The sequence below is a fragment of the Bombus fervidus genome, chromosome 3, assembly GCF_041682495.2.
Source record: "Bombus fervidus isolate BK054 chromosome 3, iyBomFerv1, whole genome shotgun sequence".
Classification (NCBI taxonomy): Eukaryota; Metazoa; Arthropoda; class Insecta; order Hymenoptera; family Apidae; genus Bombus; species Bombus fervidus.
This window is the reverse complement of record NC_091519.1, coordinates 6806031-6827844: the sequence shown is the minus strand read 5'-3', so window position 1 is coordinate 6827844 and position 21814 is coordinate 6806031. Positions and strand designations below refer to the sequence as shown.

Genomic DNA, 21814 nt, shown 5'->3' with positions numbered 1-21814 from the left:
GTGAAAAATAAAAAAATGCTAATCTTGAAAGGTATAGTCATTTTTAACTATTACATTACGTGTAAGTAAGTAATATGTTATACATACACGTATACACGTACCTTAAGATGAAAAGACGATTATAACAATAACCGCTAGATCGTTGATGTGGAAACAAGTACTTCCGGAAATGACGTAGCAACTTGCCGATCACCCCCTACATGGTACGTGTCCGGAAATCGACCCTGTAAGATAATAAAAAAACAACGAGGAGGGTTGTATAGATAGAAAAGGTACGAAATAGAGGGGCGAGAAGAAGGAACTTTCCCTCGTCGAGTTCGGTTAAGCGGGACCAATTTCACGAAATTACAAAATTATCGACGGACACCAAATCAACCACCCTTTATTACTACTACCGGCGCTACTTCCTGACCAACCGAATTGTTCACAAACAGGCGACTGACACGCCTCGATGAAAATACGTTTGTAACCCATTAAGTGCACGATATATTCTTTGAGATTATTTTTCCAAAATAAAAATAAATACGATGTGGGTTGAAAATAGACGATATCGATTAGAAATAAAAATTATAGAATTATTGTATTGTATTCATACTCGTATAATCTAGTCATACGATATTTATTACATTAATTAAACAGTATTGTTTACAAATATTTAGATACTTTGGTTGAATTGTAACAATAACATACCAATGGAGTTAGAATATACAGAATAATAACATACCAATGATATAATCGATTATCACTTATTACGGATTTAAATTATGTATCAAAAAAACTTGTTAATAGTATGTGTAAATTAAATAAAATAAAGAACTTTTGAAACATGTAAACAATCTCATAAGATTAACTATCGACGGATGTTAATTTTTTTATTACATGTGTATTTATTTGTAAAAATTAATTTTATTACGTCCTAATAGTCGACTATACATATGTATGTATCTGTGGAAAATAATCGCTTTTTTTATTATTATACATTTATGTAAATTTGTAAAATTATGATTATTAGATACAGAATATCATTAAATACTTCTATATATACATGTGGAAACTAAAAATATTTGATGATTAGAGATAGTTATACAAATTATGTTAGAGATAATTATACAAATTATACAAATTATATTTTTACTAAAATCTATATTTAAAAAATATAATAAATAAAAGATACGAAAGACATAAAGACATCATTTAAAGGAAAATGTCAATAATATGAATAAAAATAAAATTTTATATGCATGTATAAATATATAAACGTGAGTCATTTATTTTAATTTCAGGTGAACAATATTTATTATTCAACGGGGACATAATCGGCAAATATTGTATTTGAATTTCAGTTTGAATGTAAACGTATTGAAACAATAATGAATACCAGACGTCTTATGTTACTATCATATATGTATATCATTTATAACGAAAAATAATTTTTTTTCCTTTTTTGCAGTATACATACATATGTATGTATTGTAAAATCTTCCAGTTAAAGTTTGGTTAATTTTCTTATGAAAAAACGATACTTCATAAATGTTGTGAATAAAAGTACTATTTGCGCTGGTTAGTGTATGTTCTAGAAGTTATCATCTTATAATCTTGAAAATGATATTTGCAAAATTTTGTATTTGAGTTTCCATTTTAACGCGAATGAAAAATGAAATAAATTAAAAAAGAGAAATGACAAAGTGTTTTTATACTATATGATATATGAATGGATTAAGAATAGAGAGAATTGAAAATATTTGATACTGATGTACATGTATAGATCTTAAACAGCAATCAATATCGGTAATTATTTTCAAAATTTTAGAATCATAGTTCTTATCTGCCTAACAGGTAATAATACGATTGGAAATTATTGTTTAATAATGAAATTGTACAAGATTCTATTTACTATAAAACCAGATTTATAAATTCAGGGAAAGAGAGTGTATATAACATTCCTTCATTACGTTGAAGATTAATTAAACAAACAACATTATTATAATCCTACGCACTTTAACGAGTCTTCCACGATCATTTATGAAGGTATAATAAATAAATAACAATCGAATTGTATAAATAATAAAATGTATTTTAAATATTTCATAAAAACTGTTACAGGAGATACAAATTAAAAAATCCTTACGGTACGGGACTGGGAATTTAATATAAATGTTTATAGTGAGTGGCTGAGTTTCGAATGATAAGAACGTAAGGAAGATACCGATTATTTGAAATTAGACTACGAAAGAAACATATATGATCAGATGATCAATCATCTAAGATTGTGAATTTGATCAAATGTGTTCTGGGAATATTTACATAGATTGGACTGAGTGACAGCGGCAGTAAAATAGAAAAAGTGCAAGTTTCAGTATATATTGTGTGGAAAATACGGAATTTTTCTGTTTTAAAAATTCTTTTCTTGCTCCACTGCCCTACAGATCCAACATCAGAAGGATACATACACTTTACATTATAATTTTTGTAATACACGCAATGAAGTGAAAATACGCCACTCAGTACAGAATATTTCGCTCATAATAATAAGGAAAAATTACACGCAAGACAGTTGTTGACTGGAATTGAGAGAAAAATCTTTTTGTATTGTCAAATCTTATTGTATAAGAATTATTCTATTATAATATCTTTACATTTTTATATGAATTTATGCGTGGAACTAACTCGACCGTAATCCCAGTTTTTCATCATATCGAAAACAGCTTACAAGTAAAATTCCTACCACTGTAGTTATATTTAAGGCACTTGTATTTACAAAGATCTTTTATCCTGTCGCACGAACGCAAAATAATTTAAGACTTATGTGCATACTTCCTCCCTTCTATATAATTGGACGTACGTACTGTGCGTTTTATAATTAAGTTGGGAGAAATTGCTACATCGCATTTAATTAAATTAATAGAAATAAACAAGTACTTTAGGCTAATGTAGAATTTACAACAAATCGATATTTTTCATAATAGTGAAAAATGTGTCAATGAAATACATACATATAGTATACAAAAAAAGTTTATGATACATAGTGAATTACAAAGACATTCGAATATATGTTCGAATATAATACGCTTCTAGCCTTTAATAAAAGATTGAATTATCTCATTGTCCTATAATAAAATATGTCAATGGACCTGGTAGGACCTCAAATTTCATTGGTAAATTTTTTACTATTTTACAGCGGCTCACGGAAATATTCGAACACTTACCATAGAATTTTTTTATGAATATATTACGTACTTTTTGAAATTTAGTTAGCACTCTAATAAAATACGACTACCGTGATTATAATAGTAAAATTTTGATGAAATTTCAAAATGTTTTGTATAAAAAGTTTCTAGAAAAGTGCTTTCATGAGCTTTGGTACATGATTTTATGTATCTAGCAACGATAATCATGAAAAAGTAACATATTCGGTATCAAATGCAAATTTTATATCAACGAAATTTCAATTAATAATAATGAATAATATATTAACAATTTATCAATTGAATAAATTTCTATGGTAAATGTTACATAGATATTGTATATTGATATTTATATAATAGATATAATATTTCAAAATTTCATTGAAATATAATCTTTATCATTTGAATATATGAAACTATAAAAATTTCAGATTAATTTTTCATATATTCAATACTTTTACTGTAATTATTCCAATGATTTTGTAACTCACGTAACATTCTTGTATAAGAATAAACTAATTACAATGGATCCGATCGTAAACTCGAAGTCAGGTTTTATAAAAATATGCAATTTTGATTTAATTGATGCGTTTCTTATTATGTACTCCTAATACCGAACGATCAAGAACCAGTATAATTTGTATAATAATTCGCTTAAATTTTCCTTTTTCTTAACATAACAGATACTGACCAAGACTTAATAATAATTAAATAATATCGTAGGAGTAACATTTTCCATTTTTGGCACGCGAAATTACTTTTTTTTTTTCTTTTTCGAAGCGTATTGCGTTATGTATTATAATTAATTCCTAATGAGTGAACAACGTTGTAAGTATAAATAGTAAAACGTTTCTTAAATACTCGTTAAAAAGTATGAAGTAGAAAAAATAGTTTAATACAATTCCCCTCAATTTTACTTAAGGCACTTCCGTATTTACACATTCTTCGATTTTACTGTTCCGCTTTTCACTTTTATATTGTCTTTAGTCTAATGATAATTCGCATAATACTAGAACGAGGTCAAACATAACATCCTGAACGTGAAACTACATCACCTTTTCGGAAAATTTATTGCTTTGCCTAACATTGCGTCAAAGTTTGGTGGTAATAAATCAGCTTTAATAAATTTTTATTTATAGAACAGAATTTTTATTTTGTGAGTAATAAAAGTACCGCCTCTCGTTTGTGAATCATATTTCGAATTTACTATAATATCCTGTTGTTCAAGTTTCAGTACTTCTCTAAAAATATGTTTATTTAACAAGAATATGTTTCGCATATACAGAATGTTCGTAAAATCGTAGTATAATCATAACCAGAAGTTGGCTTCCCACGCAGAATTAATTTGAAAGAAAACTAAAATTTCACATTTTTCATTTTCCGAATTCAAACGTTCGCTAAGTACCTACACCTGCTCCATCTTGTTTCGTTTGCTCAATTTTTCTTGTTATCACTATATTCCGTTTACAGAATAATATCAAATCAGTCAGAAGTTAATAGGACTGTAGAGAATAATGAACAGCGAGGATTAATAATTTATTTACTTTAATATTTTAAAACATCATCGTTTTTTAAATTGTTCGATTTATATTTATAGCCAAAATTGACTATCAGGATGGAAAATGTAAATGAAGTAAAAAAGATATTGCTGTTTATTAATTTTTGAATGTCTGATATTGTTTGTTAACGCAAACATGATTGGTGACGACTAGTCCGATTGAGTAAACGAAGTAGATTGCATCTAGTAGTAAAGTGGAACCGTATTTAACGAAATTCAAATTTGATTTTCTCGAAAATGAAAATTTATATGAAAAAATTTTAATTTATATTTATGACATCCTTTTGCGCGGGAAGTCATCTTCATTTCCATTGTACCACGATTTCATAATTAGCCTGTATAAATAACATGGACAACAGTGTTTGTTAAAACTAATTCATTACCATTTATATTTTACGATATCTACAAAATTTCTTGTTCGTAGATATCTTAAAATTTTATTAAATGGCAAAAAAAGAAAGAAGAAACAGAAATTTCTTTGTTATTTCGTGCTTATAGTTTACAAATACTTAAACTTTTTGCTTGCGAGATCTTAAATAATATCGTATATTTGTTGGTATTGAGTGACGAGAAAAGCATAATTAAAAATTTGTTAAAATATCATATGTATATAACTATTATGTCTTATGCAAACCATAAAACGTATACTTATGCAATATTTTAGAAATTTGAAATGTAATATACATACAGTTGTTTTATAAATAAGATATAAATTTTCGTCAGCTGTATCTTTATATCTGAACACGTTGTAAGGCAACAAAATGTATAAATGCAAGTACTATGCAGAAGTGAGAAGATGGTTAGTGAAATGGCACACAGGCAAAATAAAGTACATTCGAATATCTCATTATTTTATTTTCAACAGCATAGAGATAGATAGGGATAATTATGTTCCACCTTGTTGATTTGTTTTTTACCTTGTACTAACGGTAATTACTTTGGATCCACACAATACTCTGAAGTTTGTATCTTATTCGATCTTAAAAAGTCCTACTTGTCCTCTTCGTCACGCGATGTCATACATTATTTGATTTGATTGTAGAATCGGGATGTTTATATATTTACGGGAAATCTAAGAATGCAAAATACCAAGAGAATGATATTTCATATAACATTCAAAAGGTGAAACATTCTATTCTCCCAAACTTGCATAAACATCCGCGGTTTAGAAATATGGTAGTAACAAAAATTTCTTCCGTTAGTCAATTTCTTACCTCTGCACAGTATTTAGGTATGCACTTAGATATATTGCATTTTTTTTTTAATTTAAATATTCGCTATGGTCGTTAAAAAACTTATTTACTTATACTTAAATTTATAAAAATTTAATAAATTTGTCAATCTTTTCTCGTAATTCAAACACACATATTACGATCTTAAGGAATTACTCTAATTAATGTAGAAACCACTTTGTTCATAATTGAAACAGTTGTATTAAGGCACTCGAGCGAGAAACGTTTTGCTATTGAATTGGGTCACGCATATTCTATATGTATTATCAAATAAAAAAGATAAAACTGAGGCGGAAAGACATCATAGGCAGTGGTGTCTTTGCGGAAGTACTTTGTGCGGTAAGTACAGGTTTTGTCGATATTCTTACTGCCACGTTAAAATCGATTGGAATTTGGTTCCGAAGCAACTCTTCGTGAGATCACTCAAACGAGTTGTGTGTCTAAGATTTTTTATGAGACCTGTAACATACAAGAAATAAAAAAATTACTAATACAAATTATGATGAAACTATGATGAAACAGCAATAATGGAATATAGCAAATTTTTATCAGCTTCAAATCCAACAAGAATAATTACTTTAATTAAGTACTTTTCATAATGTTAAATTGAATTAAAATAAATTATATACTCGAAAATATTACAAAAAGTTTAAAAAATAAGGAAGAAGTATTTATTTATAGCAGTAGAAAATATATTATACATAAAATAATTTAAGAGATGTATAATCTTTTTATTCCAGTATAACAAGAAACTCTTAGTATCTTCTAATGTTTAACATAGCATAGAAGGGATAAGAAATGATATTTTCTAAAAAACAAACAATTAAATTAGATTGAAACGCTATTATTTACTATATTTTATTATGCTACTTACTATGTTATAGTCATGAAATCAATGTGATTTTTAATATGATATATATTTGACTTGTAATTTAATTTGCTTCCGGTATACAGGTCTACATGAAAACGTTTTCCTTCATTATCATTTACCATAAACTACATAATTACTTATTATATGCCATCATGGATACGACAGTGATTAGCTATAGCCATATTATCAAGATAATCTTTTCTCGTGAAAAACCGTTATTTTAACGGAACCCCTAAAATTCTTCCTGACTGATTTATTTCAGAAATCAGTTTTTATATTTTCCCCAAATGGTTTAAAAGTTTCTACGGGAAGAGGAAGAAGGCTCCTATGTAATCTCGGGATACTATCCCACCTGGCCATTGTATTTCTTTCAGCTCGATCGTGAAGATCCTTATTTACCTGGATCAACGAGAATTAAGTACGGAAACGAACAGACGAATCTTAGAGACACCCTGCTGTAACTCCAGAGATCGTGGGAAAAGTATACGCATTTGGGAGAGAATTCACGGAAGTACCCATCACTTGGTGACAAAAGGAACTTATACCTTTCCTCACCAAAATTTGTATTGTATGATTCTTAGAAAGAATTAAGTAAATTTTACAAATCAATATTTACATAATACCAATTAGCAATTGTTTCAGTTCGCTTGTTTCATTCATAATCATTCATAATCTACTTAAATCTCCATAAAAATTGCCAAATATTAATTGAAACATGATTAACTAATGAAAGTGCTTCTTAGAGAATGCAGTATGTTTTTTATTTAATAAATCATTCTATATGATCTTTTACAAAAAGTATGCAATATTAGACAAGATGTATAGTCTATGTATTAATATATATTATAATACTCTTTATCTTATGACAATTTCAACTATTATTGGTTAAACAATTTATTTACAGGAATAACATTATTGATTTCAACTAATTACCTGATACTAAAAATTTTATATGTTCAAAAAAATATTGTTTCTATAATAGTTTTATGAGTCTTAATAATTTCCTAACGTGTTACATTTCACGGAAACTCATAGTAAAGAAAGAATATTTAGGGAACATATTGCTACATTATTCATGTAAATGGCATAAATGCAGTGAAGTTAGAATAAAAGCATCAATAACACTTTTATTGAAAAATTTCACATGCTCTATCACCACTAACAAATACAATTACATTAATTATATATAAAGTCACAATCCTTGAAGAGTATCGCTTCCAGATAAAAGCAAAAAAAAAAAAAAAACGAGAAAGACACTGCAAGGACATTTGCTTATCAGTAGCAGGGCGCGACTTGAAATTGCTTTTAAGAGGAACACTTTGAAATGTTAAAGAACCACAGAAAGTGGTTCTTTGACCGAAAAGCGTCTGGAACATTTTCATTTTATCGCACATCATATTTTATCGTATTAGTGGAAAACGTAGGCGTAGTAGAGAGCTAAAGAAACAACGGCAAAATTGATCTTGATCTTAAATTTCAAATTTTTTTATTATATCGTATAAGACATATCATAAGGGACATAAAGTACATAAAACTGAGTTTAGTTATAATACCTTAAATCTCGCAGTCAGGTAGAATTTACATAGCGTGCTATTGATGAAGCTAGTAGAACTTATTCTTCGGTACATGAAATATATCGACAATCGGCAAACAATAATGGAAGACCACTGCGGTTCAGAAAAAATTTCAGATCGTTGTGATTTTCAACGATTGGACCATTCAATGGATTTCAGTTCGACTGGATGGATTACATCCGTTGAACAATTCGAACATCAGATTAAATATACCTTCCATCATGTAAAATCATTTCACATAATATCTTGGGGAGACTTATGCGGAATATGGAAATGCGTGTCCGAGGTTGCTTAAACGACAGTAGTGACCATGTACAACTTGCTACGTAGACACGAACATTACACAGATACGACAGGACAAAAAGGAAAACATGGAATATCGAATGATGTATCCGAGTATCCACGTGTGACAATAGATACTGTTAGCCTGCATCTGACTGTAAGGCAAATATATTATCTTTAAGCAAATATGTTATAAAGAAAATTAGTTTTATCTCGTATATATAATTAATGAAAATTTAACATTTTCTTTTCAAGAGAACGATTGAGTTGAGGGATCCATAGTCCCTTCGCGACTTTTGTATCTGGCAACAAATTCTACATAATGATATGAAAAATAATTTAACTTTAAAATTCGATATCAGAGTTAATTTTCCGGTTACTTTTTAAAATAAATCTTCACCGTACCAATCCGAAAGTGTAGAATCACCTGACAAGCCATGATAAGTAATTTTTTAACACTCGGTGCATAAATTTCATTATGTACTATTATTATTTGTATTATCAAAGTTATGTACCTATTTTACTGACTTAGTTTTTTCTTATCAAATTTCTTCAAATTTATTGGCATGTTCATAATCAGGAATTTGACAGTATTATGGAATTCAATATAGTATAATAAATAATATATTTTCTTTGTTAGAGTAATACCTTTTTTCCTACTGCAACTATTCAGATAACAATAATCGCATTAGTTTGTTCTATATTTGTTTACGTTCTCTCTAGTTCCTAAATACATCATTTTAATAATATATTTCTTAATATGTAGTTAGTATAAGTGTATGTATGTACTAAGTAGACAGTAAGATCTGTTTAAATTTTTAAACTTCGAATATTCGTATTACCAATTCTAAATAAAAATCGTTTAATATGTAAAAAATAGATATAATAAAACGAAAAATAATCTATCTTTTATTCTATTATCTTATTATGTACCTCTATATCCCAAATGTATGTTTTAATTGTAACTCTTTTGACTTTTTCTATATTTACCTTACTCTAAACTTCTGTAGACAATTACAGTACACAGTGAACAGGGTACGTAATTAATATTTTCACAATAATAAGGTAAACAATCTAGTTACAATAATTAATTTGGGAATTAATTATATATAACGTATGTCTATTGCGGACATTCGGTAACAAGATAAAAAGATAATTTTTAAAGTTATTTTTTCATTGTTTTGATACATAATATACATGATAAATTAGTAATATCAGTGTTTTATTATATATGAATATATCATGGTTGCAAAAATCAGTAATAAAAATTATTTTGATGTTACAATGTGACTAGTAATTAATGGTATATATATATAATACTAGGCACATATATTTAAAGGTTTCTAAAAGATAAATAAAACAATTCCAATTTTTAAAAACACGGATTTCGTTCGCGGAAAAGGTTTAATTTCTAGACAGCATAATCGTCTGCAAACCGTCGCCGATACGAACGCCGTCACATTGTCATGCTGGTAATGTTTATTGATAAGATAGGCAACATGCGGGTTACCAGCATGGCAAACCTTTAAATTCTTTTGTTCTTGGCGCACCAAGTCGAAGGAGAAGAACAACAGCAGGCTTGCATAAATGTTGCTACTATTTTATTTTATGACGCAGTTGCACGTCTTACTACGTTTGTTTTTTAAATAGAAATACTGGATACGTATACTAATAAGTTAGCTTCAGCAAATACTAAATAATTCAAAGAAATCATCTGCTTGCCCTTCTTGTAACTTCTTCTATAATTAATATCTTATAGGTAATTCTTCCTAACTATTTATTTTTTAAAAAATCCTATTACGTAAATATATTAATTCTACATAAAAGTCATATATTCTCCCAATTATAAATATAAATTAATATATTTTTACAACGACGATGTATTCAGCAACATAAAACTCCAAATTATAAATTAGCTTGATTATTGTCCAATCGTGAAATTTTATCGAACATATTTTTCTTGTGATCACGATGGACAAAGATTAACGGACTGTCGCTATTCCACTACACTTTCCAGCAATAACATCCTTTACGTTCGCAAGAATAACATTTGTACCTATCACTTACGGCTAAACGTAATCGCACGTTGTATGTCACGCGCCCCGAAGAAAAATTCGCTCGATTAACAGTGGGATTAAAACGCTACCGATGTCGGCGTACTTTTACCTGCCATAAGAAATTTCGGTCGGCGTATGAGGATGCATAATCATTAGTTAAAGAAGAAATTTCATCGAACAGCTTCCGGCTTTTCGTACGGTCACCGGAGAAAAATAGTCGCGATTATAACAAGGTTAAAGTTTCGGCGTGCTCGTTACGAGCACAACAGTGCAGACAGAGGAGAACGAAACAAAACAAAAGAGAAGAATAAAAGAGAAGAAAGGAGAGGTCAAAAGAGAGTAGTGCGGAGCAGAGTAAAGTGGAGAAGCCGAAAGAAGGCCGATGGGCTCGCGCGCAACGGGACGATATCAACGTGACCGGGAGCCAAGGAAGGAATTTATTAAATTAATTTGCCGCGGCGACGCATCTCGTAAATTTCGTAGATGACCTCACTTTATAATTGTCGAGAATTACTTGCTTGGTTGTCCACTCGTTCGTTCGGCCCGACTCTCGCGTGAAACTTCTTACTCCCTAGGATACACATTTTATTGCTACTTTCATCGAGAACTACGCCTCCGGTATTCAGAAATTTCTCGTGAACCAGGCCTCCGCGTCGAGTATCGTAAAAACCGGAAAGAAAAAAGAAAAATCGAAACTGGTGGACTGCTTATTGCCAGAAGCGGATCATTTTAATTTGTATGATTGACGCGGGGAATTCGTTTTAAGGCCAAGGTAATTGAACGACGTAAGGAACGAAAAAGAGACTTTATAAGGACCGTAAGAACGCAAACACGTTAATGATTTCTTTTAAAGGTGAACCTTGTGGAAAAAGCTTTGGCCAGCAGGACGAGTGGAAATTAAATTGCGTGTAACGTGAAAGTTAATATCGGTCATTTCGCTAAAGTCGCTAATAATTATCAAAAAATTTCGACATTGTACCTTGCACGTAGCAAGATTACAATGTTTAAAGAATCGATATGTTCGTTCAATAATGATACGTTTTAGAAATTGATTCAATACTAGCAATCTCAAAATGAGAAATTGGAAAGAAGGCGGGTATGCACAAATATATTACTTGACATATGGTAGTCGTTTCGCTAAAGCTTCTTAATCGCAGTGCTATTACCCATATGGCACTGCAACTCGAGGGTTTCAGTGTTTAAGTTAAGTATAAGAGAATTCATATTTATAAACATTTAATGTATTTTCTCATAGTAGATACTAATGTCACAATACAAAGAATTAAGAGAAACCTTTTAGATATTCTTCTGTGATCAGTAAATATATGATACGTTTTGAAATTAGTATATTATATGAAAGATTTCTCTATTTACATTTCCAAAATAGATTCCATTATTTTACGTCATTAAGAAAAATAATCTTCAAAAAATGTATTTAGATATGATCTGAGCAGTTTCAAATAGGCACTTTTTAAGTAAGTTAAAAATAACAGATCAATGTTATAAGCAATAATGATATTATCAAACATAAATGTTATATTTTTTTATAAATATCTTACAACGTTATTCATACTTGTTAACTGCTAACATAGACATATATTAAATTTTGTTTCAAAAGGTTATTATATTTCTACTATTCAATTACAAATTTTAATTATTAGAACAATCCTTATACGTGCAATAATTATATAGCGATAACTGCAAGTAAATGCAGATACATATGTGTACACACGTGTATGTATATTTTTGTGTAACTAGTTACTGTTGACCTAATTTAATACTTTTTATTCAATAAGAAGGGTTATTTCACTTGTTTTAAGGAATTTTTAATTATAAGAACAATATTTCTTTGTTTTACACTCTCCAAAATATCTACAATAGTCACAATACAATTAATGTCTACAATATTTATACTATAAAATCCCGTCTACATTACAAATCTTATGTTTAAATATTCCATTTACGATTGGTGAACTAAGAATCATATCAGTTTCTAATTCTATTTTGTAATAAAATGATATTTTACGTATAAAAATCCTTATATATTTTTCGAAGTTACTAAAGCATGTTCCTATCGAAAGAAAGTAAAAACTAACTATAATAATATATAAAAACTAACATAGTTACCTATGAAACTTAAGAGTTGAAATAAAAAAAATTTACTTATATCATAATTATTATATAACTTTCTATAACTACATATTAATTGTGCAAAATTTAAAAGCAAATTTAGAAATATAGTATTTTTATCCAAAAAAAGAGAATCGAAGAAACAAATAAATACTTGTTCCGGTTTTTAAACTCGAATTTTAGTTTCCAAATTATCTCCCGTATTCCTTACTTAACGACTATCCTCTTGCCACCCATATGTTAAAAATACGAAGAGCTTCTGTCGCCTTATGGCCGCCTTGAGTACCGATATGTGCATATGTATCAAACATTATATCAGACTTAGTATATGGCACGTGGGTTACGAATGTTTTTAAGGAAATCGTGATTTCTATTTATAACTCGACGACTGCACAGCAAGCTGATTTCTTTTCTCTATAACTCGATTTCTGCATCTCCGTCGACGGTTATTTTATTAATACCGAGAAGCGAAAAAATTAAAAAAAGTTTTTAATTTATTTCCACGATAATTAACTTCCTTTTTAATATGTTATATAACTGCACCGATTCCTTTTTAACTTTTATCTTATTATAAAATTTAATTTTCGTGTTAGAAAGTTAGATTGCCTGGAAACATCTGTTTATACAAAAATATTTCTATCGTTTGTTCTAGGATTTTACGTTATACTAAGTAACACATTTTAATAAAACAGTCAACGTTTTAATAACTTATCTTAGCTAATAATAATTATCTTATTTAAATGTAATTTATTAACACATAATATCGGTAATCATTCGTCTAATTGCTAAGGAAAGATAAATAACTCATGTAACTTAAATTTTGTAATCAATCTTTGCGTATTTGAAATTAGAACTAATATTCATTATTAGTAATTATCTGAAAAATCGAAATTATTGTACGGAATATTATACAGTAATAACATTAAATGTAATTCCCTAACAAATTGTGATATAGAGTGATGACAAAGAACAACTTATTTAATACAACTAATCAATACCTACAAAAACTAGCAGCACGTGATAAAAAATAATACTTTTCTTAGTTAAATATTTGCTTATGTAATGCACGTATGCATTAACTGTAAAATTCTATTCCATCGCGTAACATGAAATTTCTATTAATAAATTCATTACACGACAAAAGTCTTACATCTTTGAAACGACCTAAAAACATAAAATATGATTTAACTTAGGGAGGCGAGCATATGCGTGAGCGGCGCGAAGAGAAACGGATCAATGTCGAGCAATTGGAAACCACGAAGATTGAGAAAGGTCTGGTCGAGAGATATTTTCGAGGAGGATAGCTAACATATGGCAAAATGGTAAACTACTTCCGTTTGTGGGAGCGCACTTTTGATGTTACATGCCACAGTGGCAGCAGGGTTTCGAAACGTACGAGCCGACTAGTCGAATAAGCTGATGTGAACTTGAAATTTCCTTAACGCGCATTTGTTGGTATACCTGACACGTCTATACAGCAAAAGAGCTGCCTTCATGGCATTGGCGTAAGTACACTTTAGCGTAATCTTATCACGAGATATAAGTTACTATGTAGTACTGTGCATTTATGAAATGAACGAAACGAAGAAACGAAATAGAATACAAATGAATGTTATTTACTTTTTGAACGTTATTTACTTGTTGAACCAACTAAAATCAATAAAGCATGCAATTTTCTTCCTTTCTCCTAAAAACAGAAAATATCAAAGAATAAAATATGTGTGTTAACGTAACAAAAATATGAGAAAAGTGGAAGGTGTATAACTATCATGAACAAAAAATTACAAAATATTGTACACTATAGAGTAGGAAAACTTTGGCATGCTTTAATCCTTTTAGGATTAAATTACTTTGTGCTATAGGAAAAATATTTTCTTCACCAATTATTAATAATAGAGTACTAATAATAGGAACATATTTTTTCTGATAGTTTCAGAAAAGAGACATAATGCATTAAAATTTAACAAATTAATAAGTTCTTAAAGATATGCGATACGTCACATTATAAGCAAACGGGTCAAATTGTTGATAAATACGAAGAAAAATAGAATAATGTAAACACAAAAGTATTTCTTGATTTATCTTGTTCTAGCAATAACCTAAATATGCATTTTACATAAACTAAAGAAAAAGTAAATGAACGAAATAATATATATAGTACATAGTATAAAATTAAGTGACAAAGTAGGTCGTTTTTATCGCAAGATAATGTACATTTTTATTGTGGAATTATTCCCGATTGATATGCAATGTATGAAATTCATAATTTTCTATAAATAGCGCAGTATATAATAACCATACGTATTAAAAAATTCCAATTTGTAAACAACTTATAAGAGTACGTATATGTTTAATCAAATAAAGAACCTGACAACTGAAACACCTTAACTCTGAATATTTTGTAAATCATTTAAATCTTTCATTGAATGAGATTAAAAATATTTATTTCTAATTTATTTCTAATTTCAAGGTGTACTTTAAAAATCAGCTACACATATATTTCCCATGCACTTTAATGGGGAAATACTTTTTTATTTTGTATAGAATTATGACGATAAAAGATTATTTTTGTAAAAACAATATTAAAATACTTGTACGTTTTCAAACGTACCTTAGAGTTTTCGTCATAACTATTGAACTACACAGAATAAAAGAACATCTAAATGTTATCCGATTCTATAATAACATTAACAAAGAGAAATTAATTTTTTTCCGTTTAAAATAAATTAAAAAATTCCCTTGGAAATATAATTCGAAAGAAATAAGATGGATACCTGCAGTGGTTCCTGAAAAATCAGCTTGTAATGTTTATTCAGATTATTTTGTATTTACTTCAACTGAAGAAAGTAATTTTTGAAGTGTTATAATCTAATATTTTATATAAAGTGTATGCATTGTAATATATATATTAAAAATCTTTCACTCTTCAAGCACTAATTTTTTGTAAATGCTGATTCAAAGGAAATTGTAATTTCACGAGGAAAAATTATATATGTACAATACAAAATTAATCGTGAATATTATACACCAACTAAAGGATATAAGAGTGCTCAATGTATCAACATTTTATAAAATATCGATTCATTTAAATGTATATTCTTTTACTACCTTTTTCTTAAGGAAATAATTATGTAGTTTTATTTAATCCTAATCCAAGCTATGAGACTTTGATTCAAATCAATAATTTTGCTGACTCTTTATCTACTATTTTCCATTTTTTCACAATATACATGATTACGTTCAATATAAGTCATTTAAAGAGCCCACTATATAAATACAATAAACTTTAAAACAGAATATCATCTCGCCGTTTGCAAATAAATTTGTACTCAACATTCTTTTCTTATTGTTTCGAAATTGGAGCGCATATAGGGTGTACTCAAATGTCACGTCGTCACATACTTCGCAAAGTGGTTATAACGTGTAAAGTTTATTTTTGGGAGCGTCGACGCTCGAGCACGTGTTCGAAAGGAAACGCCGTACACGAGTTTCCACTTGGCGACGCTTCCTTGGAGTAATTGTCACGTGCGCGGTGCCGATCAACAGCCCTGTCGGTTCAAGCCACTTAAAGTACTTCAATGAGCACTCTTCTACTCGGACCATGCGAGTTTTACGAACGTAAAACAATATTACGCGGCCCTCTATTGTCGCTCATCCGGTTCGTCGTTGCACGACCATAACGCACGTGTAACTTTCCTGAATTTTGATAATGATGCAGCTTTATTTCACGCTCGCTGTTCAACAATGCTTCTCACGATGAAATGATATTTTTGAAGTACATATGTTATAGCTCAATATAGATATTGAAGATGGTAATTATTTACATCCTAATAAGATGTCTATTAAACTCGTGAATAATTTTTGACGTAAGATTCAAGAAGAAACATATTTCAAATATAATTTTGTGGTGCCTCGTTATGTTTAATCGTAACTCTTTTAACCAAATATTATTGCTTACCTATAGAATGATTTATATAAAATTAAATCTTGGTTTATGCTTGTTTGTTTCGTATATCTTTTGTTTAAAATAGTATAGGTATCAAACACTTATTAGTACATATGTTCTGTTGAACATATAATCATATACACTTAAAGACAAATAATTTGTAATCATTCCACATTGTAAATAAGGAATGCAAAATATGTACTTTGGATTTCTTTAATTTAGTAAATACGTAATCGTATTCGTGTAATCGTGTAGTCAGTTGACTGCGGATTTTTATGTATGGGAAATTGAAAGGTAAAACTATCTGCAAAACTGAAAAAATATATAAAGTATACAAAATATAGCATTCATAATATTTACGAAGTAAAATAAATCTCTGCTGAGATTCCATTTCTTCAATTATTTCCATAAAAATACGAATTTACATAAGAACCAGCAATCTAATAATTATAATCAGTTATGAAATTCATAAACTCTCTATTAGAAATGGGAGGTAAAGTAAATGGGAAAGATTTTATAAAAAAACGTAAAGTACGAACCTTCCTATTACACGTGTGTGAGGCGTTGATTATGTTGCTGATGTACTAGCCTACCCTGCTCTTGTTCCCACCAGCTTACGACGTCCATGAATTCACCGGATTCGGTGATCTCCTGCTTATAATACAGAGCTCCAGAAAAGGTTTCCGGACTTGCCGCATAAACGGTGGCTGCACCCTCTTCGCTATCCCCGGCGCCACTATACGGCGATAGAATTTGAGGCTCGAGGTTCTCTTCATTTTGTCCATAATATTCCGAAGGTGGAGATGCTACCGAATTAGGCGAGAGTCGGGAAAAATTCTGCGTGTTTGATAGAGTCCTTGGTTCGAGATTCTCTTCATCCCCTATCGAGGATGAGTAGTAATCACGAGGCGATGTAACTGCAGTTCGATTTGGTGACAATCTGAAAATCATTAATATAAACATTGTTATTACTTCAATCCGTTTTTCTGGCGATACTTTTATTACATATTTATAACAATTATTCGGAGAAGGATATTATGCCAGAGTATTTGAGGCTTTAATATTTGATTAGTATAGTTGTATTAATTGAAATAATTTGCAATTTCAGAGAGGATTAATTTAAACTTTAAATTTTAAGTTGGGTCATTTTAAATAAATTGCTATATTGATCAACATAAGAATATAAAATGTAAAAAGAAAGTATTACTTGGATGTAGTTTTCTGTTTCCCAATTTCTTCGTCTTCATCTAGCTGTTCGCCATCATCGTCCTCGGCAGCAAGGACATCGTCTTCCAAGACGAGTCTCTCCCCAGAACCGTTGTGACTCGATGAAACAACGCTGCTGGTAGGCGAAGGCATACACTGCGTAGCACCAACATTCGAATCGTATTCAACCCCATCAGCTTCGGCGAGCAACCTTTGAAGTCCCCTAATGTACTCCACGGCCATTCGCAGGGTTTCTACTTTTGACAATTTCTTGCCTCTATCACCATAACCTGCAGCGATGTGACTCGGAATGTGTTGTCTCAAAGTTGCGAATCCATTGTTCACCTGTTTAACCCGATTCCTCTCGCGTGCATTTCTTCGTGCAACCGCAACTGGCGGCGGCTGTCCGTTTTTTCCGTGCTTCTTCAATCTAGAGGGATCGTAGGGCGGCAACACGGTTGCAGAAGCGGTTGCGTTAGTATTATTATTATTTTTTGGGACTATCAGATGAGGTTGATTGCCGATTATGTTGCTTTCGTTATCTTGCAACGTTCTTAGCAACATTAGTTGCTCTTGATCGTTTCCATTTATTTGTACCCTATTACAAAATACAGTAACTCCCATAGTCGTCATTTTGATCAATTTTCTGCTTTAATAGCCAAGCCAAAAAGTGTCATTCACTGAGCGAATACATACAACGTTACAACGTGGTCGATACGATCGTTGGTAAAGTCTGTTACCATCAGTCTTTTTCAAGTGCATGAACGCAAAATCGTTCAATGTAATTTTAATACAAAATGCTCTTTCTTAAAAATAACAAGCTCGAATCGTGGCGATTGCAGAACGAGCTTATATTGTGAGAATAGCGAAGAGAACGAGTAGCTTATCGACTCTAATGCCTTTCGAGGACGAGTCTAATTGATAGACTTATAAATAAACCACGCTCTCCCTTCGAAGACAAAGATGTTTATCGATACAGACGGTTAGACGACTATTCGATTTGATATTTAGATTTGGATCAGAATATTTTTTGACCACTAAAATCTTGAAGATTATCAAAGTTGTCTGACAATGATTCTTTTTAGAATTATATCTTCCTTAATACTAAAAAAATATCACTCCAGTATAAAGGTATACTCCCATGTATCATTCGGCTTTGTTTTAAAAGTTTCTAATTTGCACTTTTTATTTTACAGGAATAACAGTACCATTTATTTCTAAGACATTTCTTTTGTTTTATGTATCAATGAGTAACGACAGATTATATATCCTTTTTATACAAAAAAATGATTGAAATTATTTATGATTCTTATAACTTAACAGGTACAAGAGCGTATACTTTCTTGTCAAAAAATTGGTAAGCATAATCAGATATTTAATAAAACGCTGTTATTGTTACGATCTCTGCTAAACGAGCGATTTTGCCGAAGTTTTCGATAGGCCACGGGTCTTTTTTCTACCAAATGATGAAGCTGATGACCCGAACCAAGATCCAATTGTCTCGTTGTCGGTCACAACGGCTTAAGTAAAGCATGAGGTCACCGTCTATTCTTCTCCACGACGGTCGTCGACTCCTCGGAAATTATTCTTCGGAATCTGAATTCGTTACTTTTCAAAAACATTAATAATATCAAAAACAATTGTCAACGTTCAACTCTTCATTCGCGTATCTCTTGCTACGAAACAGTAACTTTTGAAATTGTAGAATATCATTCAAACGTCGCGTGACGTCTCAATTAGAATCGAGATCTTTGAATCGTATTATCACAATATGACTGAAGGAATTGTATAGCACCAGTTAAATGCTCTTATTTAGAAGGAAAGCACTTTAATAACTTCAAATAGAGCATTGAAACGATCTTAATGATTTATAACGGTACAAACAACCATTGTTCGTGTTTCAACACTTATTACGAATCGATTTATCTATTTCGGCTATTAAGGCACTTGTAACCAATTTTCGTTTCTCTATCTGTAGGACTAAGGTCACTTGCTACTAAAAATTTAAGGCACAAATCCATTAAGTAATTTAAATGGTCAAAAATCCTGAGATCAATATTTCGATATAGGTCGTTAATACTTTTCGAGCACCATACAAATTTTCTTCTTTGGCGTAATTTCAACATTAACAATTCTTTTGGTCGGTTATGTTTTTCAAGACGAACGTTACAGTCGCAATTCTGCTTCCTTGAAAGTGGTCGAAATTCACATACGTTACACAAATATAACTCCATTCAGGCGATAAAACTGTCACCGAGCGTTCGCTACCGATCAGAGTAGCATCGTTTTAAACAAAACCGCATCGCGGACTGCATAGCGTTTAACTACAAAATGAGCGTGGAAACCTCTTCGACAAGAGGTTAGATCCCGTCTACTAATTTACTACGCCACGAAATAACACGGACGTACTTATGTACGGTAGCGCGCGCGGGAGAAAAAGGGGTAGCGAAGGGACCAGGTGGTGGGGAGTTTTGTAAGCACGCGCCGTAGCCAATGCCGGTCTAATCAAAGAAACCAACTTAACAATCTCGAACGACAATTACGACAGGATTTTACAAACGTTCCCGTTTTCTTCACACTTACAAAATTCGTCGATCGATTCAACCTTCAACTTGTAAAAATATCGAACTCACACTGAATGGCGAATTTCTACCAACACGATCTCACGTTCGAACTCACTCACGATGAGGTTCCTCGTTAAAACCAATCGATCCCATCGAACCGATTGAAAGAAACAGTCACGCGAGAGCTCAGTCCGAAATTCCTTCGGGTTATCAGGATTTCGTTGACACTGTAGCCGATGATTTCTCGGCATTCGTCAGCGGTCACTTTTTCACAGAGCTCTTCCCGGCGAATGGCAGTTCTCGTTTCTGATCAGACCTCCGTGCTACGCACCGCATGGCGTCTGCGTTGAGAATGAACGCGGACATCCGATAGATGGGTTAGGTTTCAGCATTTTGCTGCACCATAGAGTGAGACCGAGGGCTGGTTTCAGGAGAGACGCTGTGCAGGGGGCGAGGGGAATTAGGGTTTACGAGGGACAGAAAGAAGGCGAAAGAGCGAGCAAGAAGCACGCGAGGGAAACGCGTGTTGTGCAAAGAGGAAGAGGTAGTGGGGATTTTGAGCACGCGCCGCAGCCCCCTCGTTTCTTCTCCCCCGGAACTGAAAAGGGGGACCGTGCGCGCCATATGCCGGGGGGAGCGCGTGTGCCAGTTGCGTACTTTATGCACGTATGGGTCTGTGTCTATGAGACTGTGCGTAAGCGCGCGTCGCGCTCGAGGAATCTATTGGCGAGCAATGAGAACGAAAGCGCGCGCGCCATACATTCATGCCCGTTGATCCTTGACTACAGCTACTATGGACCCTGTTATTTCGAGAGCTACGCGAAAGTGAATCCGAGGGCACCTACTGTAAAAGAAATGTTCCGGAAATTTGCGAGGGTGGTTCGACGAATCAGTATAGCGAATTTAATACCAGCTATGTTGCTCGTCCGGGAGAATTTCGAGTAAATGAGTAATATGTACATATTATTAACTCGATGACATTATTGTATGATATAATTTATTTAAACGAAAATTATTACAAGTATGATTACAGTAAAAGTATTATACCATTAATTTATTTTCTATAATAAAACAGTGAATACATTGAAATAATTGTATGTCTTGAACTTGTAGAGCCTTTTTAAATGGATATTATGCCTTGGATTACGTTAAATTACAGACATATCGAAAGTATTTTATAATTAACAATGGAAACGTTGATCTTGATGA

The 21814-nt window shown here is 31.3% G+C and overlaps 1 protein-coding gene across 2 annotated transcripts; it reads right to left on the bottom strand.

Annotated features, from left to right (window-relative positions):
- Positions 1-106: 106 nt before the first annotated feature.
- On the bottom strand, positions 107-21021 carry LOC139998494 (uncharacterized). 2 transcript variants are annotated; one of them, XM_072023075.1, is made up of 3 exons: positions 18043-21021; positions 17375-17775; positions 107-224 (listed from the first exon to the last, which is right to left on the bottom strand). In XM_072023075.1, exons 1-2 carry the CDS (start codon positions 18672-18674, stop codon positions 17382-17384), a joined length of 1026 nt encoding a protein of 341 aa, XP_071879176.1. In that variant the 5' UTR covers positions 18675-21021; the 3' UTR covers positions 107-224; positions 17375-17381. The 2 variants fall into 2 exon arrangements, with proteins under 2 accessions (XP_071879176.1, XP_071879175.1); XM_072023074.1 differs by lacking the exon at positions 107-224 and adding an exon at positions 5574-6434 and having other exon boundaries at positions 18043-21004.
- Positions 21022-21814: the final 793 nt, after the last annotated feature.

Coding starts and splice junctions, on each gene's coding strand:
- LOC139998494 (XM_072023075.1), bottom strand. CDS start 18,674: ATGACGACTATGGGAGTTACTGTATTTTGTAATAGGGTACAAATAAAT. Junction 17,776..18,042: donor AAACAGAAAACTACATCCAA/GTAATACTTTCT, acceptor AATGATTTTCAG/ATTGTCACCAAATCGAACTG.